The 17,836-nt window shown below is 48.8% G+C and overlaps 1 protein-coding gene across 1 annotated transcript; it reads left to right on the forward strand.

Annotated features, from left to right (window-relative positions):
* On the forward strand, positions 14,622-16,997 carry FZD10 (frizzled class receptor 10). The gene has a single exon (XM_005691508.3). The coding sequence runs from the start codon at positions 15,075-15,077 to the stop codon at positions 16,818-16,820; it is 1,746 nt and encodes a 581-aa protein (XP_005691565.3). The 5' UTR covers positions 14,622-15,074; the 3' UTR covers positions 16,821-16,997.

The raw sequence follows: 17,836 nt of genomic DNA on the forward strand, positions 1-17,836 counted from the left end.
TAATCAGTTAAACTTTCTCTAAAACACTGCACAGGCTAAACAAATCATGTGTGTGGAGTGGATTTAGAAACATGTTAACCCTAACCTTGTTTACAGTAAAGAATCTGCCCTCAGTGCAAGAGACCTGGGTTTGATGCCTGGGTCTTAAGGAGGTTCAGCACAGTCTGATGGGAATGTGGCGTGCGCCACATATGTGAGTCTACGCATTTTCTAGTTGCCCCTTTAGGTTTTAATTTATCCGCATTGGCCCTTGATCGTGGCAGGCACGGTCTTTCTTTGCGGCATGTGGGCTTCTCACTAGTCGTGGTACTCGGGCTCCAGAGCGCCTGGGCTCATCAGTTGTCCCACAGCATGTGGGACCTTAGTTCCCTGACCAGGGCTTGAACGCACATCCTCAGCTTTGGAAGGCAGATACTTAACCTCTGGACCACCAGTCAAGTCCCTAGTTGCCACTTTAAAAATGGAAAGGTAGGGAGTTCGCTGGTAGCCTAGTAGTTAGGATTCCAGGCTTTCACTGCTATGGTTTGGGTTCAATCCCTGGTTGGGGAACTGAGATCTTATAAGCTATGAGGCATGGCCAAAAAATTAATAAATAAAAAATTAAAAAGTGAAGGTAAATTACAGGTACAATTAATTGTGATAAACTTTTGTTTAACCCAATAATGCAAAATATTATCAGTGCAATGTGAAATCAGTATAAGGACTGCCAATGAGAAGGTTAGGTCCTTGAAATTCTGGGTGACTTTTCCCTTACAGCACTGCCCCCCAACCTTTTTGGCACCAGCGACCGGTTTCATGGAAGACCGTTTTTCCACAGACATGGGCTGGGGATGTTTTCGAGATGATTCAAATGCATTACATTCATTGTGCACTTTATTCCTATTATGATTACATGGTGATATATAATGAAATCATTATACAGCTCATCCTAACGCAGAATCAGTGGCGTGATCAGCACTGGGCTTGTTTTCCTGCAACTAGATGGTCCCTTTTGGGAGGTGGGGGATGGGAGAGCAGTGGGGAGTGGCTGTAAACGCATATGAAGCTTCACTCCTCGCCACTCCCTTCCTGCTGTGTGGCCTGATTCCTAACAGGCCGCGGACCAGCAGTGGTCTGTGGCCCGGGGGTAGGCGACCTTTGCCTTAGAGCACATCTTCATCTGGACTAGAACGGTCTCAAGAGAGGGCAATTTGGACAAGTTCCCAAGGGGCCTGTGGCTGCCCTTGGGGACAGTTTGGCTTGAGATTCCCCTCCTATGATTAGTATCTGTGATTAGAATCTTCAATAGTCTTCTCCTCCCCAGCACACTTTGCACCCAGCACTCAGGTCAGAAATTCCTTTCTCAACGACCCCCATCTCATCCACCAGGCAGAGAGTATTTCCAAATGTTCTTTGAATACATCTCTTTACATAAATGTCCTCACTCTTTTTGACCTAAACTGTTTGAATGCACATGTGTTCAGTTGCTCAGTTGTGTCTGACTCTTTGCGACCCCATGGACTGCAGCCCGCCAGGCTCCTCTGTCCATGGGGATTCTCCAGGCAAGAATACTGAGGTGGGTAGCCACTTCCTCTTCCGGGGGATCTTCCCGACCCAGGGATGGAACCTGAGTCTGCTGCACTGGCAGGTGGATTCTTCACCACTGGCCACCTGGTACCTACTAAATCCACCTTCTGTCACTACACCCTTAGCCCCAAGCCCTTCACAGCACTGCCAGAAGGACCTTTGGATAGCCAACATCTGACCTCATCACTCACACAAATAAGTCTCTCTGCTCCCCAAACATGCTACAAAGCACCACAAAACTTTGAGACACTGTCTTCATGTGTGCTGTTCCCTCTGCCTTGCATGCCCTTCCCCATTGCTCAGTCTTTGGAATTTCTACCCACTTTCTAAGACTGCTGAAATGTTGCCTTTTCTGGAAAACTCTCTCCTATCTTCCAAAGCAAAGCATTTGCTTTATCCTCCCAGCCCCCTTTAGGACTTATCATGTAGTCCAGCACTTGTACATGTGTTCTCTCTCTTCCACTACTAGTCTGGGTTATTTGAGCCCTTGCTGTGTGGGGCTGCTAGCTGTGTGGGGCTGCCAGCTGTCTGGGGTGAAGCTGATGTGAACTTCACCCCTACGGCTGTGTGGTACAAAAACCGTGTAGGTAATGGAGTGTTCTTCATACCAGACACTGCCGTTTGCCTTTACATGTTACCATGGCTCACTGAGTCCTACTATTATCATTCCCATTTTGCTATTAAGCAAACCAGTGCTCAGAGAGGTGAAGCAATTTGCCTAAGGTCACACAGCACTTAAGTGGTAGAGCTAGACTTCAAACCTGGAAATCTGGTCCAACCACTATGTTAGGCCACTTGTGAATTCCTGAATGGCGAAAGGGACTATGACTTTGTAATATTCTAACATCATGACTGGCACCCGGAATGTGTCATGTGCTTATTGAGTAAGAACCACAGGACGGCGTACTCCAAGCCTCAGTGCATGAACTTTTGCCTGCCAGGCTTGTTCTTGTCATCTACAGATTCAGGACAAATGTTACCTCTGAAGAGATCATCCCTCACCACTCCATTGAGGTAGTCACCCTCCCCTCACTCAGCGGGCTCCCATATATCACAGAATTAGGACAAAGTGCAGGAAGACTGGAGAATCTGCCCAAAGACATAGGCAAATAGAATTGTGTGTCTCTGGGATCAGCCTCCTGCTCCAAGAGCCAGCAAAGGCTTTCTCTAAAGGTCGAGATACTTTACACCTTTCAGTCTGGAGGCAACAGACTCTGTTGCCATTACTAACCCTCATTATCTTGGGAGTATAGTCATCTGCAAAATGTCAAGGAGTGGATGTGTTTCATAAAACTTTATTTACAAAAGCAGGCATTGGGTGGACCAACTCCTTGCCAACTCCTGCCTCCCCTAAGGAAATAGTTTTCGTATAAATAAAAGAACCAGCAGACAGCTAGCACTGCATTTAAACATTATCCTAAAATATAGGGCAGAAGCATTTTATACAGAGGATTTGTTCATGAAATCTTGCCTTTTGCAAATCTGCTGCATAATTCAAGGCTAATTTTTGCAAAGAAGTACATATTGAGAAGGACCTTTTCAGTATTTCTAGCTCAAAGGGGTCAGAGCTGCAGCTGTAGAGTAAATACAGCTCAATATTAACTTAATCTGCCAGGTTTTACATGATTGGATTTTTTAATTGAATTTTAAAATTGGAGTGTGGGTACTACTATATATAAAACAACCAATGAGGACCTAGCGTACAACATGGGGAACTCTAAGCAATAATCTGTAATAACCTCTGAGGGAAAAGAATCTGAAAAAGAACAGTTGTGTATGTATGTAAAACTGCATCACTTTACTGTACACCTGAAACTAACACAACATACCTCAAAAAAATAAAGCAAAATAAAACACGGGTGTAAATGACATTCTTCTCGGTTTTGTTTTAGTGAATCTCTATTTTTATTTTCTGTAACACCCTTGTTGAAATTCACATGATGTGAATTTAAACAAAAGGCAGCCACATGGCATCTGCCCCTACCCCATCATGCAGGCATATGTGTGTGCATGGGTACACGCAGCTGCTCCAGTTGTGTCTGACTCTGCAACTCTGGATTTCAGCCTGCCAGCCTCCTCTGTCCATGGGATTCTCCAGGCACGAATACTGGAGTGGGTTGCCATGCCCTCCTTCAGGGGATCTTCCTGACCCAGGGATCGAACCCAAATCTCTTAAATCTCCTGCATCGGCAGGTGGGTTCTTTACCACTAGTGCCACCTGGGAAGCCGGTCTCACCACCCCCCACCCCTGGCCATAAGCTCCCCAAGAACAAAATGTCCTCTTCCTACCACCCCTTTCCTCCCTGTGGAGGTCCATGTAGGGTGTGTGGCAGGCACTCAACACAGGCACGTGCACACACACACACAGTGATCTGAATGGAGGATCTAAGAGCAATTCAGGAAGGAAAAAACTTCAACTGTAGCCGTGGTGATTTCAGAAAGATGTTGGTGCTTTCTGATTACAAGGAATATTGAACACTTCAACTTCTGGTAGTTCTGCAGTCTTTTTCCCTGAAACTCTATGCGAGTTTGTTTGTTTTCTAACAGCCATTCATGTCAGATGGCATGAAGACCCAGTCAGGCAGGAAGCACAAGGAGGCAGCTGAAAATATTCCCAACCTCTTTCCAAACTTAGGATCCAGGATCTGAAATTTCCTTCTCTACAAAGTATTTGCCTTTCTTCTTCCTTTTTTTTTTTTCCCCAAACTGCACAAAGCTCTAAAAATTCACATGTCACCATGGCCTCATAGCTTAATAAACCACATCAAAAGCATTTTGCAATGATGCTTCTTCCTCTATGAAACCTGAAGCCATAAGTGGACCTGCTATTAGGCGGGTAATTAAGCCGCTCCCTGGGCCCAATGGATATGCATTCAAGCTGCCAAAAGATGATAAAACTCGTGCCTTCCTCAGTGGGATCCTCTGGGCCTGATTACCATGTTCCCCCAGATACCTTGCTCCAACAGTGAGCACAGTCAGGGAGATACCAGCATGTGAAACTCGGTTTCAAGCACACCCTTTCAAAACCCAACCGACTCCAGCAAGCAGCTTACCAAACAGCCATGAGGGAGACCAGAAACACAGCTTTCCACTGTGCTCCCTGAGGAAAAACCAGCCACTGCAGTCAAAATGCTGCCTGCTTCAGCTGGCCTCTGAGAAAGCAAAACAGACCCTACAGATGCCTGTCTGACCCTGTCCATCTCCTTCCCTGCCGCCCAGGCAGAGCTCTGTTTGGGTAACTGCCCTCCTCCACAGGACTCCAGGGCTGCATTCTGGTGGTCTGTGCCACTCACCAGGCTCTTATTTCCCCAGCCTCGACCAAAGCATCACCCTTTGAAATCCCAGATAGAGGAAACTTCTCCAGTTTAAGCCAATTCCAGCTGAGTTCTGTCACTTGCTAAGGAGATGCCTAATTAATGCAATGAGAAACAAATGCTCTAACACTGTGTGTGTGTGTGTATGTGTGTGTGTGTGCGTGTACATGCACACGCTCAGTCACCTCAGACTCAGACCTCATGGACTGCAGCCCACCAGGCTCTGTCCATGGGATTTCCCAGGCAAGAATACTGGAGTGGGTTGCCATGCCCTCCTCCAGGGCATCTTCCCAACCCAGGGATTGAACCTGCATCTCTTGTGTCTCCTGCATTGGCAGGCAGGTTCTTTACCACTAGCGCCACCTGGGAAGCCCAGTCTAATACTAACAGATACTAATATCTATGGGTGCCCCATGCTAGTTACCATGATATTTTTTTCATGAGTCATCTCATATAACCCTCTCCATTTTGAGGAAATAACTCCCATCTTATAGATGAGGAGACAACACTCAGAAGGATTTAATAACCTATCTAAGGGGGTCCACAACATAGGTGCTTGTGTGAAATAGGAAAAGGTGAAACCTCTCAGAGGGGAACACACCATTTGCTGGAATGAGATTTCAGGATCTTTACGCAAACTGGAGTAAGGGGCAGACACAGATCCAGGCCAGGAGGAATAACTTGGGAGTAAGGTAGGGGCTGGACTGCAGCCCCTTTCCCTCCAAAGCTAAGTGACTTTGTGCAGGTCACATCTGCATACCTGAACAGGGTACTGATGACCCCACTTGGATGTCATACAAGCAAACCTGGGGTCTCCTGACCTCAAAGCCTTCTGACCGGTGCATCAGTTAGGGCCGAGCCAGAGAAATGGAGCCTACAGTAGGAGATAGAAACTTATTGTAAGGCAACAGCCTACATGATTTTGAGGGCTGCTGGCTGGGAAAGCTTGAAATCCACACAGCAGGCTGGAAATCTTATTCTTATGATTTTTCACCTCTTTGGACGAGGCCCACCCACATTATTGAGGATAATCTCCTATACTTAAACTCAACTGATGAAGAATTTCCTGTGGTCCAGTGGCTAGTACGGTGCTTCCACTGCAGGGGTCATGGGTTCAACCCCTGGTTGGGGAACCAAGATCCCACATGCTATAATATGGCCAATAAAATAAAATAAACTCAACAGATGGTGGCCACTGATAACTTCTATTAAAATACCTTCCTAGCAGGTTTTTCTGAAACCTCTGGATGCGGTTTCATTGAAAAGCAGGGGATGATAGCCTGGCCCAGTGGACCAATGGATTTCAAGCTTGCCTAGCCAGCAGCCCTCAAAACCATGTAGGCTGTTGCCTTACAATTAATCTCTTTCTCCTACTATAGGCTCCATTGCTCTGGCTGCCTCTAACTGATACAGTGGTCAAAAGGTTTTGGGGTCAGGTGATTGGAGAGCCCAGGTTTGCTTGTATGACATCTGAGTGGGGTCATTAGTACCCTGATCAGGTGAGCAGATGTGACCTGCACTCAAGTCGGCCGTCTCAACCACCTGCGATTTCTCTTTTCACCGTGTCACAGGCATTGGGCTGCTAGGCTCTCTGGTCACTTCTCTCCATCTGTGGGGGTGGCCCAGACTCGTCTGGCTTCCCCTTCTCGTTCCAGTGTAATTAGTTAGATGGGACACTAATCACACATAAAGCAAGCCCGGCTAGCATTTTTTTTTTTTTAACCCTCCTGGAGGATCTATAAAATCTACTCTTTCCTTCCCCATCCCATCTTGTAAGCTCTGGCATCTGGGCTCTTCTGCTTCTACTATCAGAGGCTGAAGGGCAATGGAAGGGAGTGATGGGGAGTCTGGCTTCAGGGTCTGCTTGAGGTCTTAAGTCTTCTGTCTGAGTGACTTAACCTCTTGGAACTTTAGTTTTCTTCTCCGCAGAATGGAGATAACAATAGTCCCAACTAAGTGGGGTTGTAGCCAGGATGAAAAATGTCAGAGTTTCTAAGGGGCTGAGAACAGTGCCTGGCCAGTAGTATGTATTCAATAAACAGGGGTCACCATGGTGATCGGGAAGTTGAGGATGCTTCTCTGGCTCACTCACTTCCTCCTGGTCCAGGCGGCATCTCTCCAGCCTTAGTCCTTGTGATGCAGCCATCCAGAGCCTTCCATTGCAGAAGGCATCTCAGGACGGACCAGTCCTTCCCACTGCCTACATCCAAGGGAAAAGGACGGGCGAGGTTCCTCAACATCTTGAAATTATTTTCAATTTATTAATATTACCTAGTCTTTCAAGAATGAAGGAAAAATAATATTTTCTAATATTCAAGAAAAAAAACTGAGGCTCCTCTTTCAGCTGCAACTTCAGGGCCAATCCAGCTTTCTGGGTCCCTCTTCAGCATGTAGATAGGTCAGGAGCAACTTCAGCATCTCCCAGCCATTAAGAGGGGCATGGTCTTTTGTGTAGGATGTCAGTGTGGAAAAAAGTCACCCTTAGAATTATTGAAGAAACATGCATCAGGCTTGGTTCTTGGTTCTGGAGCTGCAGAGAGGATCGAGTTTGGAAATTCAGCTTCAAAATTAGATTTTGATCAGTATAAAATAAAAAGTTAAAATAATTTAAATATCTCTTCAAAAATATTAGATTTTGAATATGTATATGGATTCATGTATGTATATTAATATTATATAATTAGATTACATATATAATACATGTATATTAGACAGAAGAAGAGAGAGAAAGGGAGACAGACCAACCAGCAGACAGACACTATCAGAACAGAGAATCTTTATTCTTCAAGTCACCATTCTCAGCTACGAGAACAGGCACAAAGAACTTCCCAAGTGTTATTTTAGAGAAAATAAAGGGGGGGGTGTTGAAATGTATGCAGGGACAGAAAAAGTATCTTCTCTACCCTATTCTGGACCTTAGAGAAAAATGGGATTTTGCATTTGAATTGTCATTTACAAGGAGGAGAACAGAGCAGGTGATCTGAATGAGTTTCTTTTCTTGCCGCGAAATACACAAGGGAAACTTGAACTGTTTCTGAAAGCAGCAGAAATTCATCACTGAGTTTCAGATCTAGGCTAGAGGGAAAGGAAAAGCAGCCGTCCTGGAAAGAGATCTGCAGCAGCTGAAGGTGCTTCCAGGGGGAGGAAGGGACTCCGCAGCTGTGTCGCCAGGCCCACCCCCATCGTTGCTTCCAACTTGTCAGCTGCTTATTCCTGGTTAAATTCAAGGAAGAAGCAGGAAGCTATGAGTGTTAGCAGTTCACTCTGGAAAGCAAAATCCTCATAAGTGGAGGATGCTCATAATGCATGCTATTGGCAAACCATCTTGCCTTCGGACCGGTGAGAACAAAAGAAGAATTTAACAAAGAAAGCCAAAAGGCAACTGACCAGAGAGTTTATACACCGGCTAATCCCAGTGCCGGACACTGTTTGAAGTACTTTATGAGTTGCCTCACTTAATCCTACCCCAGATCATATAAAGGAGGTGTTGGTATTATTCTCATTTTATAACAAAGTTCAGAGAGGTTAAGTAACTTGCCTGAGGTCACACAGCTGAAGACAGGGGTAAATCAACCCAGCAACCTCCCACGTGGTATTTCCTCCACTTTTTCTTCACTGTTTGTGACCCTAAAGAATCCCTTCAAACGCAAGAAAGCGGAACATCAAGATGATAAGAAAGTGGCCAGTGCCTTCCAATTCAGGAGGAAAGGAAAAAGGCCATAAACCAGGCCTTTATCCTTTTACTGGGCACTGACATGATACCTAAACAGGGCCTTTTCTGAGAGTCCTGAGTTTCTGTGCACCAGAGGCAGAAAGGGCAGTGGAGAGAGTACAGAGCCCACTGCCTGGTTTTAAATCCTGACTTTGTCCCTTATCTGCCACGTGGCCTTGGCAAGTTACTCTTAGACTCCCACACTTCAGTTTCTCCTCTCAAAAATGGGAATCTTCCTACAACCTGCTTTATGGGGTTACATGAGTCATTTCACATAAAAGGCTTAGAACAGTGCCTGGCATGGGTCAAACGCTCAGTTTCCACTCTTATTAGCACTTCATTGCGTTTAGTTGCTAAGTTGTGTCCAACTCTTTTGTGACCCCATAGACTGTAGCCCGCCAGGCTCCTCTGTCCATGGGATTTCCCAGGCAAGAATATTGGAGCTGGTTGCCATTTCCTCCTCCAGGGGAACTTCCCAACCCAGGGATCAAACCCGTGTCTCCTGCATTGGCAGGTGGATTCTTTACCACTGAGTCCCCTGGGAATACCTAGCATTTAACTGACATACGATTGTTGGCTTGTATTATTTTAGTTCTGACACAACATGTCATGGCCCCCACCCCCTGTTCACAAATGTTACGCCCTGTTGTATCCTTGATGGTGTTCTTGCCTTCCATTGCGGCTCTCTTGCCATCATTGTGACAGCCGCTGTGAACCCAGCGCTTGTTGACATAGCTCTAAAAGCCTCCTGGTGTATTATAGCAGCATCCTCCCCATGCCCTGTGAGGTTGCAACCCCACCAGTGCCCATTTTTCAGGTGAGAAAACTGAGGCATGATGACAGGAAGGAACTCTCCCTGGGTCGCCGGGCTACAACTTGGGGGTAGGGATTCAGACTCCGATCTTACACAGTCACCACCACAAGTTAGGGGTACCCACAATTTGGGCCAAGTGGTTTCAGATTCAGCCGATGTCAGGGCGAAATCAGGAGGCTGGCTCTTTTTCCCTTTTTTAAAGGCAGGACCAGGCTTCTGAGTGCCCCTGCTTTGTCCCTGAAGGGAAGGTTTCCTCATCTTATCTGCCTCCCTCACCTGTGCTGGGGCAGCAGCCTGGGGTGGGGCGGGGGCGGAGCTGACCTCTTTCTTAGCATCCCTCCTCCAGACAGGCGCAGTGAAAGGGTCCCAGGGTGGAGGTGCAAAGCAGAAAGGAAACAGATGGGAAGGTGAGTAATTAAATCAATATATACCAAACAGCCAAGGGAGAGGGAAAAAGAAGCAAAGTAATTATGTCCAAAAATGAAGTTTGAGCTCAAACGTCGTGCATTCATTTCCAAAACACTGTTTCTTAAAGCTGTTTGGAATATAAATGCCAAACAAAATAAAACACACCCCCTCCCCAACACACGCATGCACGCACACATACAAGAATGCTCTTTTGTTTCATTTTTCTGGAATGCTGTGATTTTTCTTTCCGTAGACTTCTTCCCCCTTCCTCCCCCCTCAAAGCAGCTCCTTACAGAATTACAGGTTTAAGTACTTTTGATAGGGGGCCAGTTCTGTCAGAGGCAAAGGGTCAATTTGTTTGTATTTTACAGCAGACATGTGCTAAGCCTTTCCTATATTTTAAACAGATAATGTCCTTGTAATTTGGAAGCACTTACATGGAAGGCGGGCTTTGTCCCCTCTTTCAGTGTGTGTGTCGCTCTTGCCTGTCTCTGTTGAGATGAAAAAGAAATACTGTATCTTTAAATTAGGAGGCACTGAATAATGAATCTTGGGCAGTGAAAAGGCTAATGCCATGTGGAGGAGAAGGAGTTTAATCTAATTTAGTTGGAGGGTGTCTGTCTGCAGTGTTGTTTTTTGGAGTGTGGGAATAGAGGGGTAAGCTGTCCCCTTGAATGGTCCCTCCAGCGCCAGAAGCAGTGGGGAGCCGCGTAGACGCCAGTGATCCAAAGCCGGGCCTTGAAAGGGGGATTAGAGACAGGCTGTGATTTGCAATTCACACTAATGCACCCTGTGGAACCTTTGGTAATATTTCAAACCACATTTCAAGGGAAGTGGCCTTAAAATCGCTGCCTAAATTGTATTGGAGCAACAGAGGACCCTCCAGTCATCCGTTTTATGATGTGGATGCTCTTCTGTTTGTTTCTTGCCGCCCCGCCCCCACCCCAACATCCTCCGTCGAGTGTTTTTAGGTGGAATGAAAAACTTTGTGGCCGGTGAATTTGCCGCAGCTTGTGTGGCTTCTGGGGTGGTACACGCTGTGTGTTTTCTTTAGTAAGTATCCCTTCGGATGACCAAAGGTATTTTCTCCTAGGAGAATAATGTGGAGTGGGGGTGGGGGGGAAGAGCACGCCTGCTTGCTTAGAAAACAGAATTCTCGGTGCCTGTTTTTTTTTCCCTCCTAAATCTCATAATAAGCTTCTGCACAAACATAACCCAAGATGAAATCAGGGAAAAAGGCACGTTTTGGTATCAGAGATCGCTCTACATGTCAGACCATTATTAGCATCGCATTCTTACTTGAAAGGAGAATCGGAAAAGTGCTGATGAAATACAAATATTGATGATAATAGAGGATAAAAGAAACATCAGACTCATTTTACCAGATCATCAAACGCCACTGTGCTGAGAGAGATGCTCCAAGCCAGAGTTCCTAGAAAAACAGATCACCTGAACCACTTTCTACCTTCAACCCTACAACACGCTTCTCTTTCTTTTCCTAAGCTGTGCTGATAGTCTACAAGTTTACTCTTGTAATTAGCTTGTAACGTGCTAAGTCTATGGTTTAATTTTTCTCTACTGTTGAAAGAGTCAGTACTTGTTATCTTAAAGAGATTACTGTGGGTTTTCTTGAATCTCATTTCAGAACATCTCACACACTGCTCATCATTTCCACTGACTATAACATCTTAAGAGGAAATACAACTTTGATTTTTAGCAATATTCTTAAGTTCTTTTTGACTTTGTAATTTGCTAGGTGATAAAACTCTGCCTCTCTCTCAATCTCCTTCCATCCAGAAATACTTAACTCTCGGTCAAAATACTGCCTGACTGCTGAAATCACGTTCCTGTTCAAAAACCTTATTCTTTTTCTGGGCAAACATTTGCAAGAATTTGAAGGTAGTTAATGTTTAAGAGTGTCTCTCCCATATACATATATTTTTAGATAGTTGGTGTATAAAACATATACATATATATTCCTTGTCCTTGCATGTTATTTGAAATCATGTTTAATTATAAAGTTTCATTAAAAACCTTTGCTCAAAATTTTAGAGGCCTAATAAGATTTCCATTAATTTAAACATATCACCATTCCCACGACAGCCCCAAATGCTTTCTTTTCCCCCTTTCATCCATGGTTAAATATGTAAATAAAATGTCTAAAGTCATTCTTCAAAGAAGACAAAAGAAAAAAGAGCTGAGGGGAGAGACAGCCATAAAATTCCTCCCAATTCTCCATAACATTTGCCAGAGGGGGGCCAGTTGCCAGCCAGAGCTGAGCAGCAGGGAACCCCGCCGCTCCTTAGAATCACACATCTCAAATCCCACACACAGGAAAAAAAAAATAAAATAAAATATCTTTTCAGCTGGAGCCATCAAAAGGGCCTTTTCATTTATTAGTTACAGAGTTATCTTGCAGTTGGTGATTTCTCAGAGCCCTCATTTTTCGATCATAATGTCTATTTGTTGGTTTCCATCTCAGCTGGGCAGAGAGAAGCACTTCTGCAGACATTTTTTTTTTCTTCTAAAAAAAGGAGAGAAGAAAGCAATCTGAAGTGGTTATAGCGAAAATAATGGGTCTGAACATGGCTGAATTAAAACAGCACATAAAAGATCAATTAGGAGATGGTTTCTCAAATAGCTCACACCCCTGGCTCTTGGTATTTGGCACTGTCAGTGACTCTTCCCCATGTCTATTTTCAGAGTGTCCGAGGGAAGGAAAAAGAAGGAAAATGATCTCCAAGGCAGGAAACTGGCAAGAAAAATTCTGAAATCTTTTCAATGAAAAGGTTAGGAGAATAGCTCACTAGATTTAAAAACACACACACACACAAACACAACTATCTTAAGGAAAATGACAGCCTTTAAAAAAAAGCATCTCGGAGAAACAATCCAGCTGAAGGCAGCTTGTTCTGACTGCATTAGCGTTTATTTACCTCGACCCTATCCCCCCACTTTTTTTCCCCTCTTTCTACCTCACCCCCCACCTCCTCACACCTCACAGGGAGATCCAGGGACACTAATTCAGTGCCGGGTGCAAATTCCCAGCCTCGTTCTTCTCTGTTTGCTGAATGGATGGATGGATATAATAAGTGGGTATGTTTTAGGTTTAGAGTTCTCCCAAGTTTCTTATTAGATGTAGAATCATACGACTTGTTTCAAACAAAAGCCAATATTCTAAAAAAGCCTTTTCAGAGGAAGCGCCCCACTTCTGCCACCGCTGACAAAAAGCTTCCTAGGGGACGAGCGACTGGCAGGAGCATCTCCTTTCTGGGCGCTTCCTAGAAATAACCGGGAAACCCGCAGCGCCAGCCGCTCCTGCAAAGCTGGGCGGGGGCGGGGGAGGGGTGCTGTGGGAGTGGAGTGAGCAGCACCGACCGGCAGGGATGTCTCTGCGAACCGCACATCCCTCCAGAGTGCTAACTTCAGAAAGGGAGGAAGAACAAGGAGACCCCTGCGCACGGGGCCGGCTTCTCTGACCTCTACTCCTGCTCGGTTAAGTCCTCCAACGGACCCCTCTATGCGTGGTCCTGGGAGTTTCAGGGAAACTTTCAAAGATCCCGACCTCGAGAGAGTCTAAGAGGAGAGAGACCCGGCCACCTCCGAGGGGTACTGTTTACTGAAGGGTTAATACGGGAAGCCAGGTGAAGCGCTTCTTTGAAAGTGGGGCGTGGGCCTCCGCGCCCACCGCGCCCGCCCAGGTGCGGGTGTGTGTGGCCTAAGTGACTGTCCCAAACTCGCCCCCATTCGAAGGGCGTGCTCTAAGGGCACTGGGCTGGGACACTCCTCACTCCTTCCCCACTTTTTAAGGAAACTGAGCGAGGCATGGGCGTCTCCCCTTTCCCGGGGAGTTGGGGACCCTCGGAAAGAGCTGAGTCAGCGCCCTCCCACCAACTCCACAGCATCCCGCGGGTCCGCAGTCAAGGAGAGAGCAGGCCGGGCAAATCACTCGCCAAATAATATAAATACCCGACGAGCGAATGACTTCCTATAATAAATAAACTCAGCCGCCTAGAAGAAATTACCAGGCCTGCCTGGCGCGAGGCCCCCCTCAACTCAGCGGCTCTGGTGGGGGCGGGGGGGTCACCCTTCTACAAACCAAGCCCCCAGCTTCCCGAGGCCGGGGGTTGGTGGGGGGGACCTCAGAGTCCCAGGAAGCTGCCCGCCCTTCCTCCTCCCCGTCTTCTCCGCGGAGACCTCGGAGCAGCGGCCCTAAAATCTAGATTCCCAGAGCCCCTCCCCCTGCCCTTAGCGCTTCTCTTTGAAATTTCAAAGAGACCCCCCTCCCCGGAGCCGGAGCCCTGACGCAGGCCTGGTAACTCCGCAGCCTCGGGAAGGTGCGGGCAGCTTTACAAGCTAAGGGGCCACTTTATGGCCGAGGCCATAAAACGCAAATCCCACCTCGCTTTGAAAGCTCCCTCGGCCCGGGACCCACCATAAAAATCAGAGGAGATAAGCCCCTAGCCTGACTTGGACCAGCCCACCCCTTCCTCCGGCCAGTCTCCGAACTTCCAGTAACCCCGGCGCCCTTGGGCTGCGGGGGACGAGGCCGGGGACGCCCCGAGAAAGGGAGCGCAGGCGGGGAGGCGACGAGAGGCCAAGTTGGAGGCTGGCGCAGAAGGCGAAGGAGCAGCGGGCGGGACGCACGAGAGGGCGGCGACGCGGGGCCCGGGGCCGGGGCGGCGGCAAGATCTGGGGGCCGGGCGCTGCGCTTTCTCATGCAAAGCAGCGGCGGGGCGGGGCGCGCGGCCCGGGGGCGGGGCCTGTCAGCGCTCGGCTTTTTCCCACTTTGCCTGTTTGTGAGATTGCTCAGCCCGGGACCGGACTCCGAACGGCTGCGGGCCGAGCCGGGCCGAGGCCGGCGCGGGGAGGGCGGAGCCGCCGCGAGTCGCCGGCCCCGGTGCGCCCGCGCCGCCCGCCCTCTCCGCTTGCTCCCACGAGAAGCCAAAGTTTGCGGCCGCGGCGGCCGTGAGTTGCAGCCCGCGCCGGGTCGCGCGCCGAGAGCTGCGGGGCTCCTCTCGCTTCCTGGTATTGTTCGCAAACTTTGCTCCTCTCTTCAGCGGCTCCACCTCGGCGGAGGCGGGCGCAGAGAGCGGGGCCGGGGGGCGCTGTGCGCACCGCTCGGGCGGGGCTGGGCTGAGCAGGGCGGGCATGGGCGGGGGCCGGAGCGGGGACGAGGAGCCGGGGCCGGCAGCCCGAGCCTGGGAGCGGCTGCTCTGAGGGCGGCGGACCTCCCCGCCGGGGCACCTCCGACGCCACCATGCAGCGTCCGGGCCCCCGCCTGTGGCTAGTTCTGCAGGTGATGGGCTCGTGCGCTGCCATCAGCTCCATGGACATGGAGCGGCCGGGCGACGGCAAGTGCCAGCCCATCGAAATCCCGATGTGCAAGGACATTGGCTACAACATGACCCGCATGCCCAACCTGATGGGCCATGAGAATCAGCGCGAGGCCGCCATCCAGCTGCACGAGTTCGCGCCGCTGGTGGAGTACGGCTGCCACGGCCACCTCCGCTTCTTTCTGTGCTCCCTGTACGCGCCCATGTGCACCGAGCAAGTCTCCACCCCCATCCCCGCCTGCCGGGTCATGTGTGAGCAGGCCCGGCTAAAATGCTCCCCGATCATGGAGCAGTTCAACTTCAAGTGGCCCGACTCCCTGGACTGCAGCAAACTCCCCAATAAGAACGACCCCAATTACCTGTGCATGGAGGCGCCCAACAACGGTTCGGACGAGCCCGCGCGGGGCTCGGGCATGTTCCCGCCGCTCTTCAGGCCGCAGCGACCCCACAGCGCGCAGGAGCACCAGCTGAAGGATGGGGGGCCGGGGCGAGCCGGCTGCGACAACCCGGGCAAGTTTCACCACGTGGAGAAGAGTGCGTCGTGCGCGCCACTCTGCACGCCCGGCGTGGACGTGTATTGGAGCCGCGACGACAAGCGCTTCGCGGTGGTCTGGCTGGCTGTCTGGTCCGTGCTCTGCTTCTTCTCCAGCGCCTTCACCGTGCTCACCTTCCTCATCGACCCAGCGCGCTTCCGGTACCCCGAGCGCCCCATCATCTTCCTGTCCATGTGCTACTGCGTCTACTCGGTGGGCTACATCATCCGCCTCTTTGCGGGCGCCGAGAGCATCGCCTGCGACCGGGACAGCGGACAGCTCTATGTCATCCAGGAGGGCCTGGAGAGCACGGGCTGCACCCTGGTCTTCCTGGTCCTTTACTACTTCGGCATGGCCAGCTCCCTGTGGTGGGTGATTCTCACCCTCACCTGGTTCCTGGCCGCGGGCAAGAAGTGGGGCCACGAGGCTATCGAGGCCAACAGCAGCTACTTCCATCTGGCCGCCTGGGCCATCCCGGCCGTGAAGACCATCCTGATCCTGGTGATGCGCCGGGTCGCGGGGGACGAGCTGACCGGCGTCTGCTATGTGGGCAATATGGACATCAACGCTCTCACCGGCTTCGTGCTCATCCCCTTGGCCTGTTACCTCATCATCGGCACTTCCTTTATTCTCTCCGGCTTCGTGGCCCTTTTCCACATCCGGAGGGTGATGAAAACGGGTGGGGAGAACACGGACAAGCTCGAGAAGCTCATGGTGCGGATTGGGGTCTTCTCCGTGCTCTACACGGTGCCGGCCACTTGTGTGATTGCCTGCTACTTTTACGAACGCCTCAACGTGGAGTACTGGAAAATCCTGGCCACGCAGCACAAGTGCAAAATGAACAACCAGACTAAAAACCTGGACTGTCTGATGGCCACCTCCATTCCCGCGGTGGAGATCTTCATGGTGAAGATTTTCATGCTGCTGGTGGTGGGCATCACCAGTGGCATGTGGGTCTGGACATCTAAGACTCTGCAGTCCTGGCAGAACGTTTGCAGCCGCAGGTTCAAGAAAAAGAGCCGGAGAAAACCTGCCAGCGTGATCACCAGCAGTGGAATTTACAAAAAAGCCCAGCATCCCCCCAAAACCCATCTGGGGAAATATGAAATCCCTGCCCAGCCTCCCACCTGTGTGTAAATGGGGCTTGGAGGGATGGCAGGATTGGAAGACTTTCCCAGAGAGGATTCAGTGGCTGTCAGAGCCAAAACATGGTGCTTTTCTCCGTTGGTTGGTTGCTTGTTTTGTTTTGTTTTTGTTTTTGTTTTTTAATAAAAGTTAAAAAAAAACCAAAAATAAAAAGTTTTTACTCTGAAATTCAGGATGCTGTAATACACTGAAAGTCCAAATGTACTTAAAGGGTATGGTTTTTGTTTTTGTTTTCCGTGTAGAAGAGCCCTCCCAGTTAAATAGCCTCTTGTGTAACTAATTTGTGGTAGCATAGTTGATTCAGGCCCCCAGAAGAAAACTTTTGTTTAGAACCTTCCATAAATATACATCTGTATGTTTGAGTTGGCTTTGCTATCCATTTACAAATCAGGGAAGAGATAACTTCTTTGCAAATTAAAGAGCCTCTGCTGAGTTGCAAAGAGAGAGAGAGAGATGCCATCTCTTGCAGGCTAGCCATCCCAGGGGCCCACCCTCAGAAGGCTGCTTGTAGACAGCAACTACTGTGCAAACGGGAAGAAAGAGAAGGCCTGACAGCTCAGCACGCTCCAGTGGATGTGGAGTCCCTTAAAATAGACTCCAGCCTCTGCAAATGGGTCTTTCTCCCAGATAGAAACTTCCATCTAACCTCATATTGGTACAGTGCCAACGATGTGCAAAGCATTTCTTTTTCTCTTTCCATAAAAATCAAAAGAGAAACAAGTATTTTGCTGTAGTAAAGACAACAAAAGAAGTATGCTAACAAAAGAACTAAGGGGCCCAGCCCTCAGAACCCTTTTAGTTTTACAGTTTGTGGCTTTTTAATGGAAACCAAGCCTTCGTGATACACGTTTGGACTGATTTGTAGAAGGGTGGGGGTGGGGGGTGGAGAGGGGAGAGGGATGATTCAAAAGTGCCCAAAGGGCTTATTGACTCTTTCTATTATTAAACAAATGGTTTCCATGAATAGCCCCCAGAACCCTGTCTACAAATGGTGGAGTTAATTCTCC

The sequence above is a fragment of the Capra hircus genome, chromosome 17 (genome assembly GCF_001704415.2).
Source record: "Capra hircus breed San Clemente chromosome 17, ASM170441v1, whole genome shotgun sequence".
Classification (NCBI taxonomy): Eukaryota; Metazoa; Chordata; class Mammalia; order Artiodactyla; family Bovidae; genus Capra; species Capra hircus.

What these genes read in the sequence shown, in the direction of transcription:
- FZD10 (XM_005691508.3), top strand. Translation starts at nt 15,075, where the DNA reads ATGCAGCGTCCGGGCCCCCGCCTGTGGCTAGTTCTGCAGGTGATGGGC.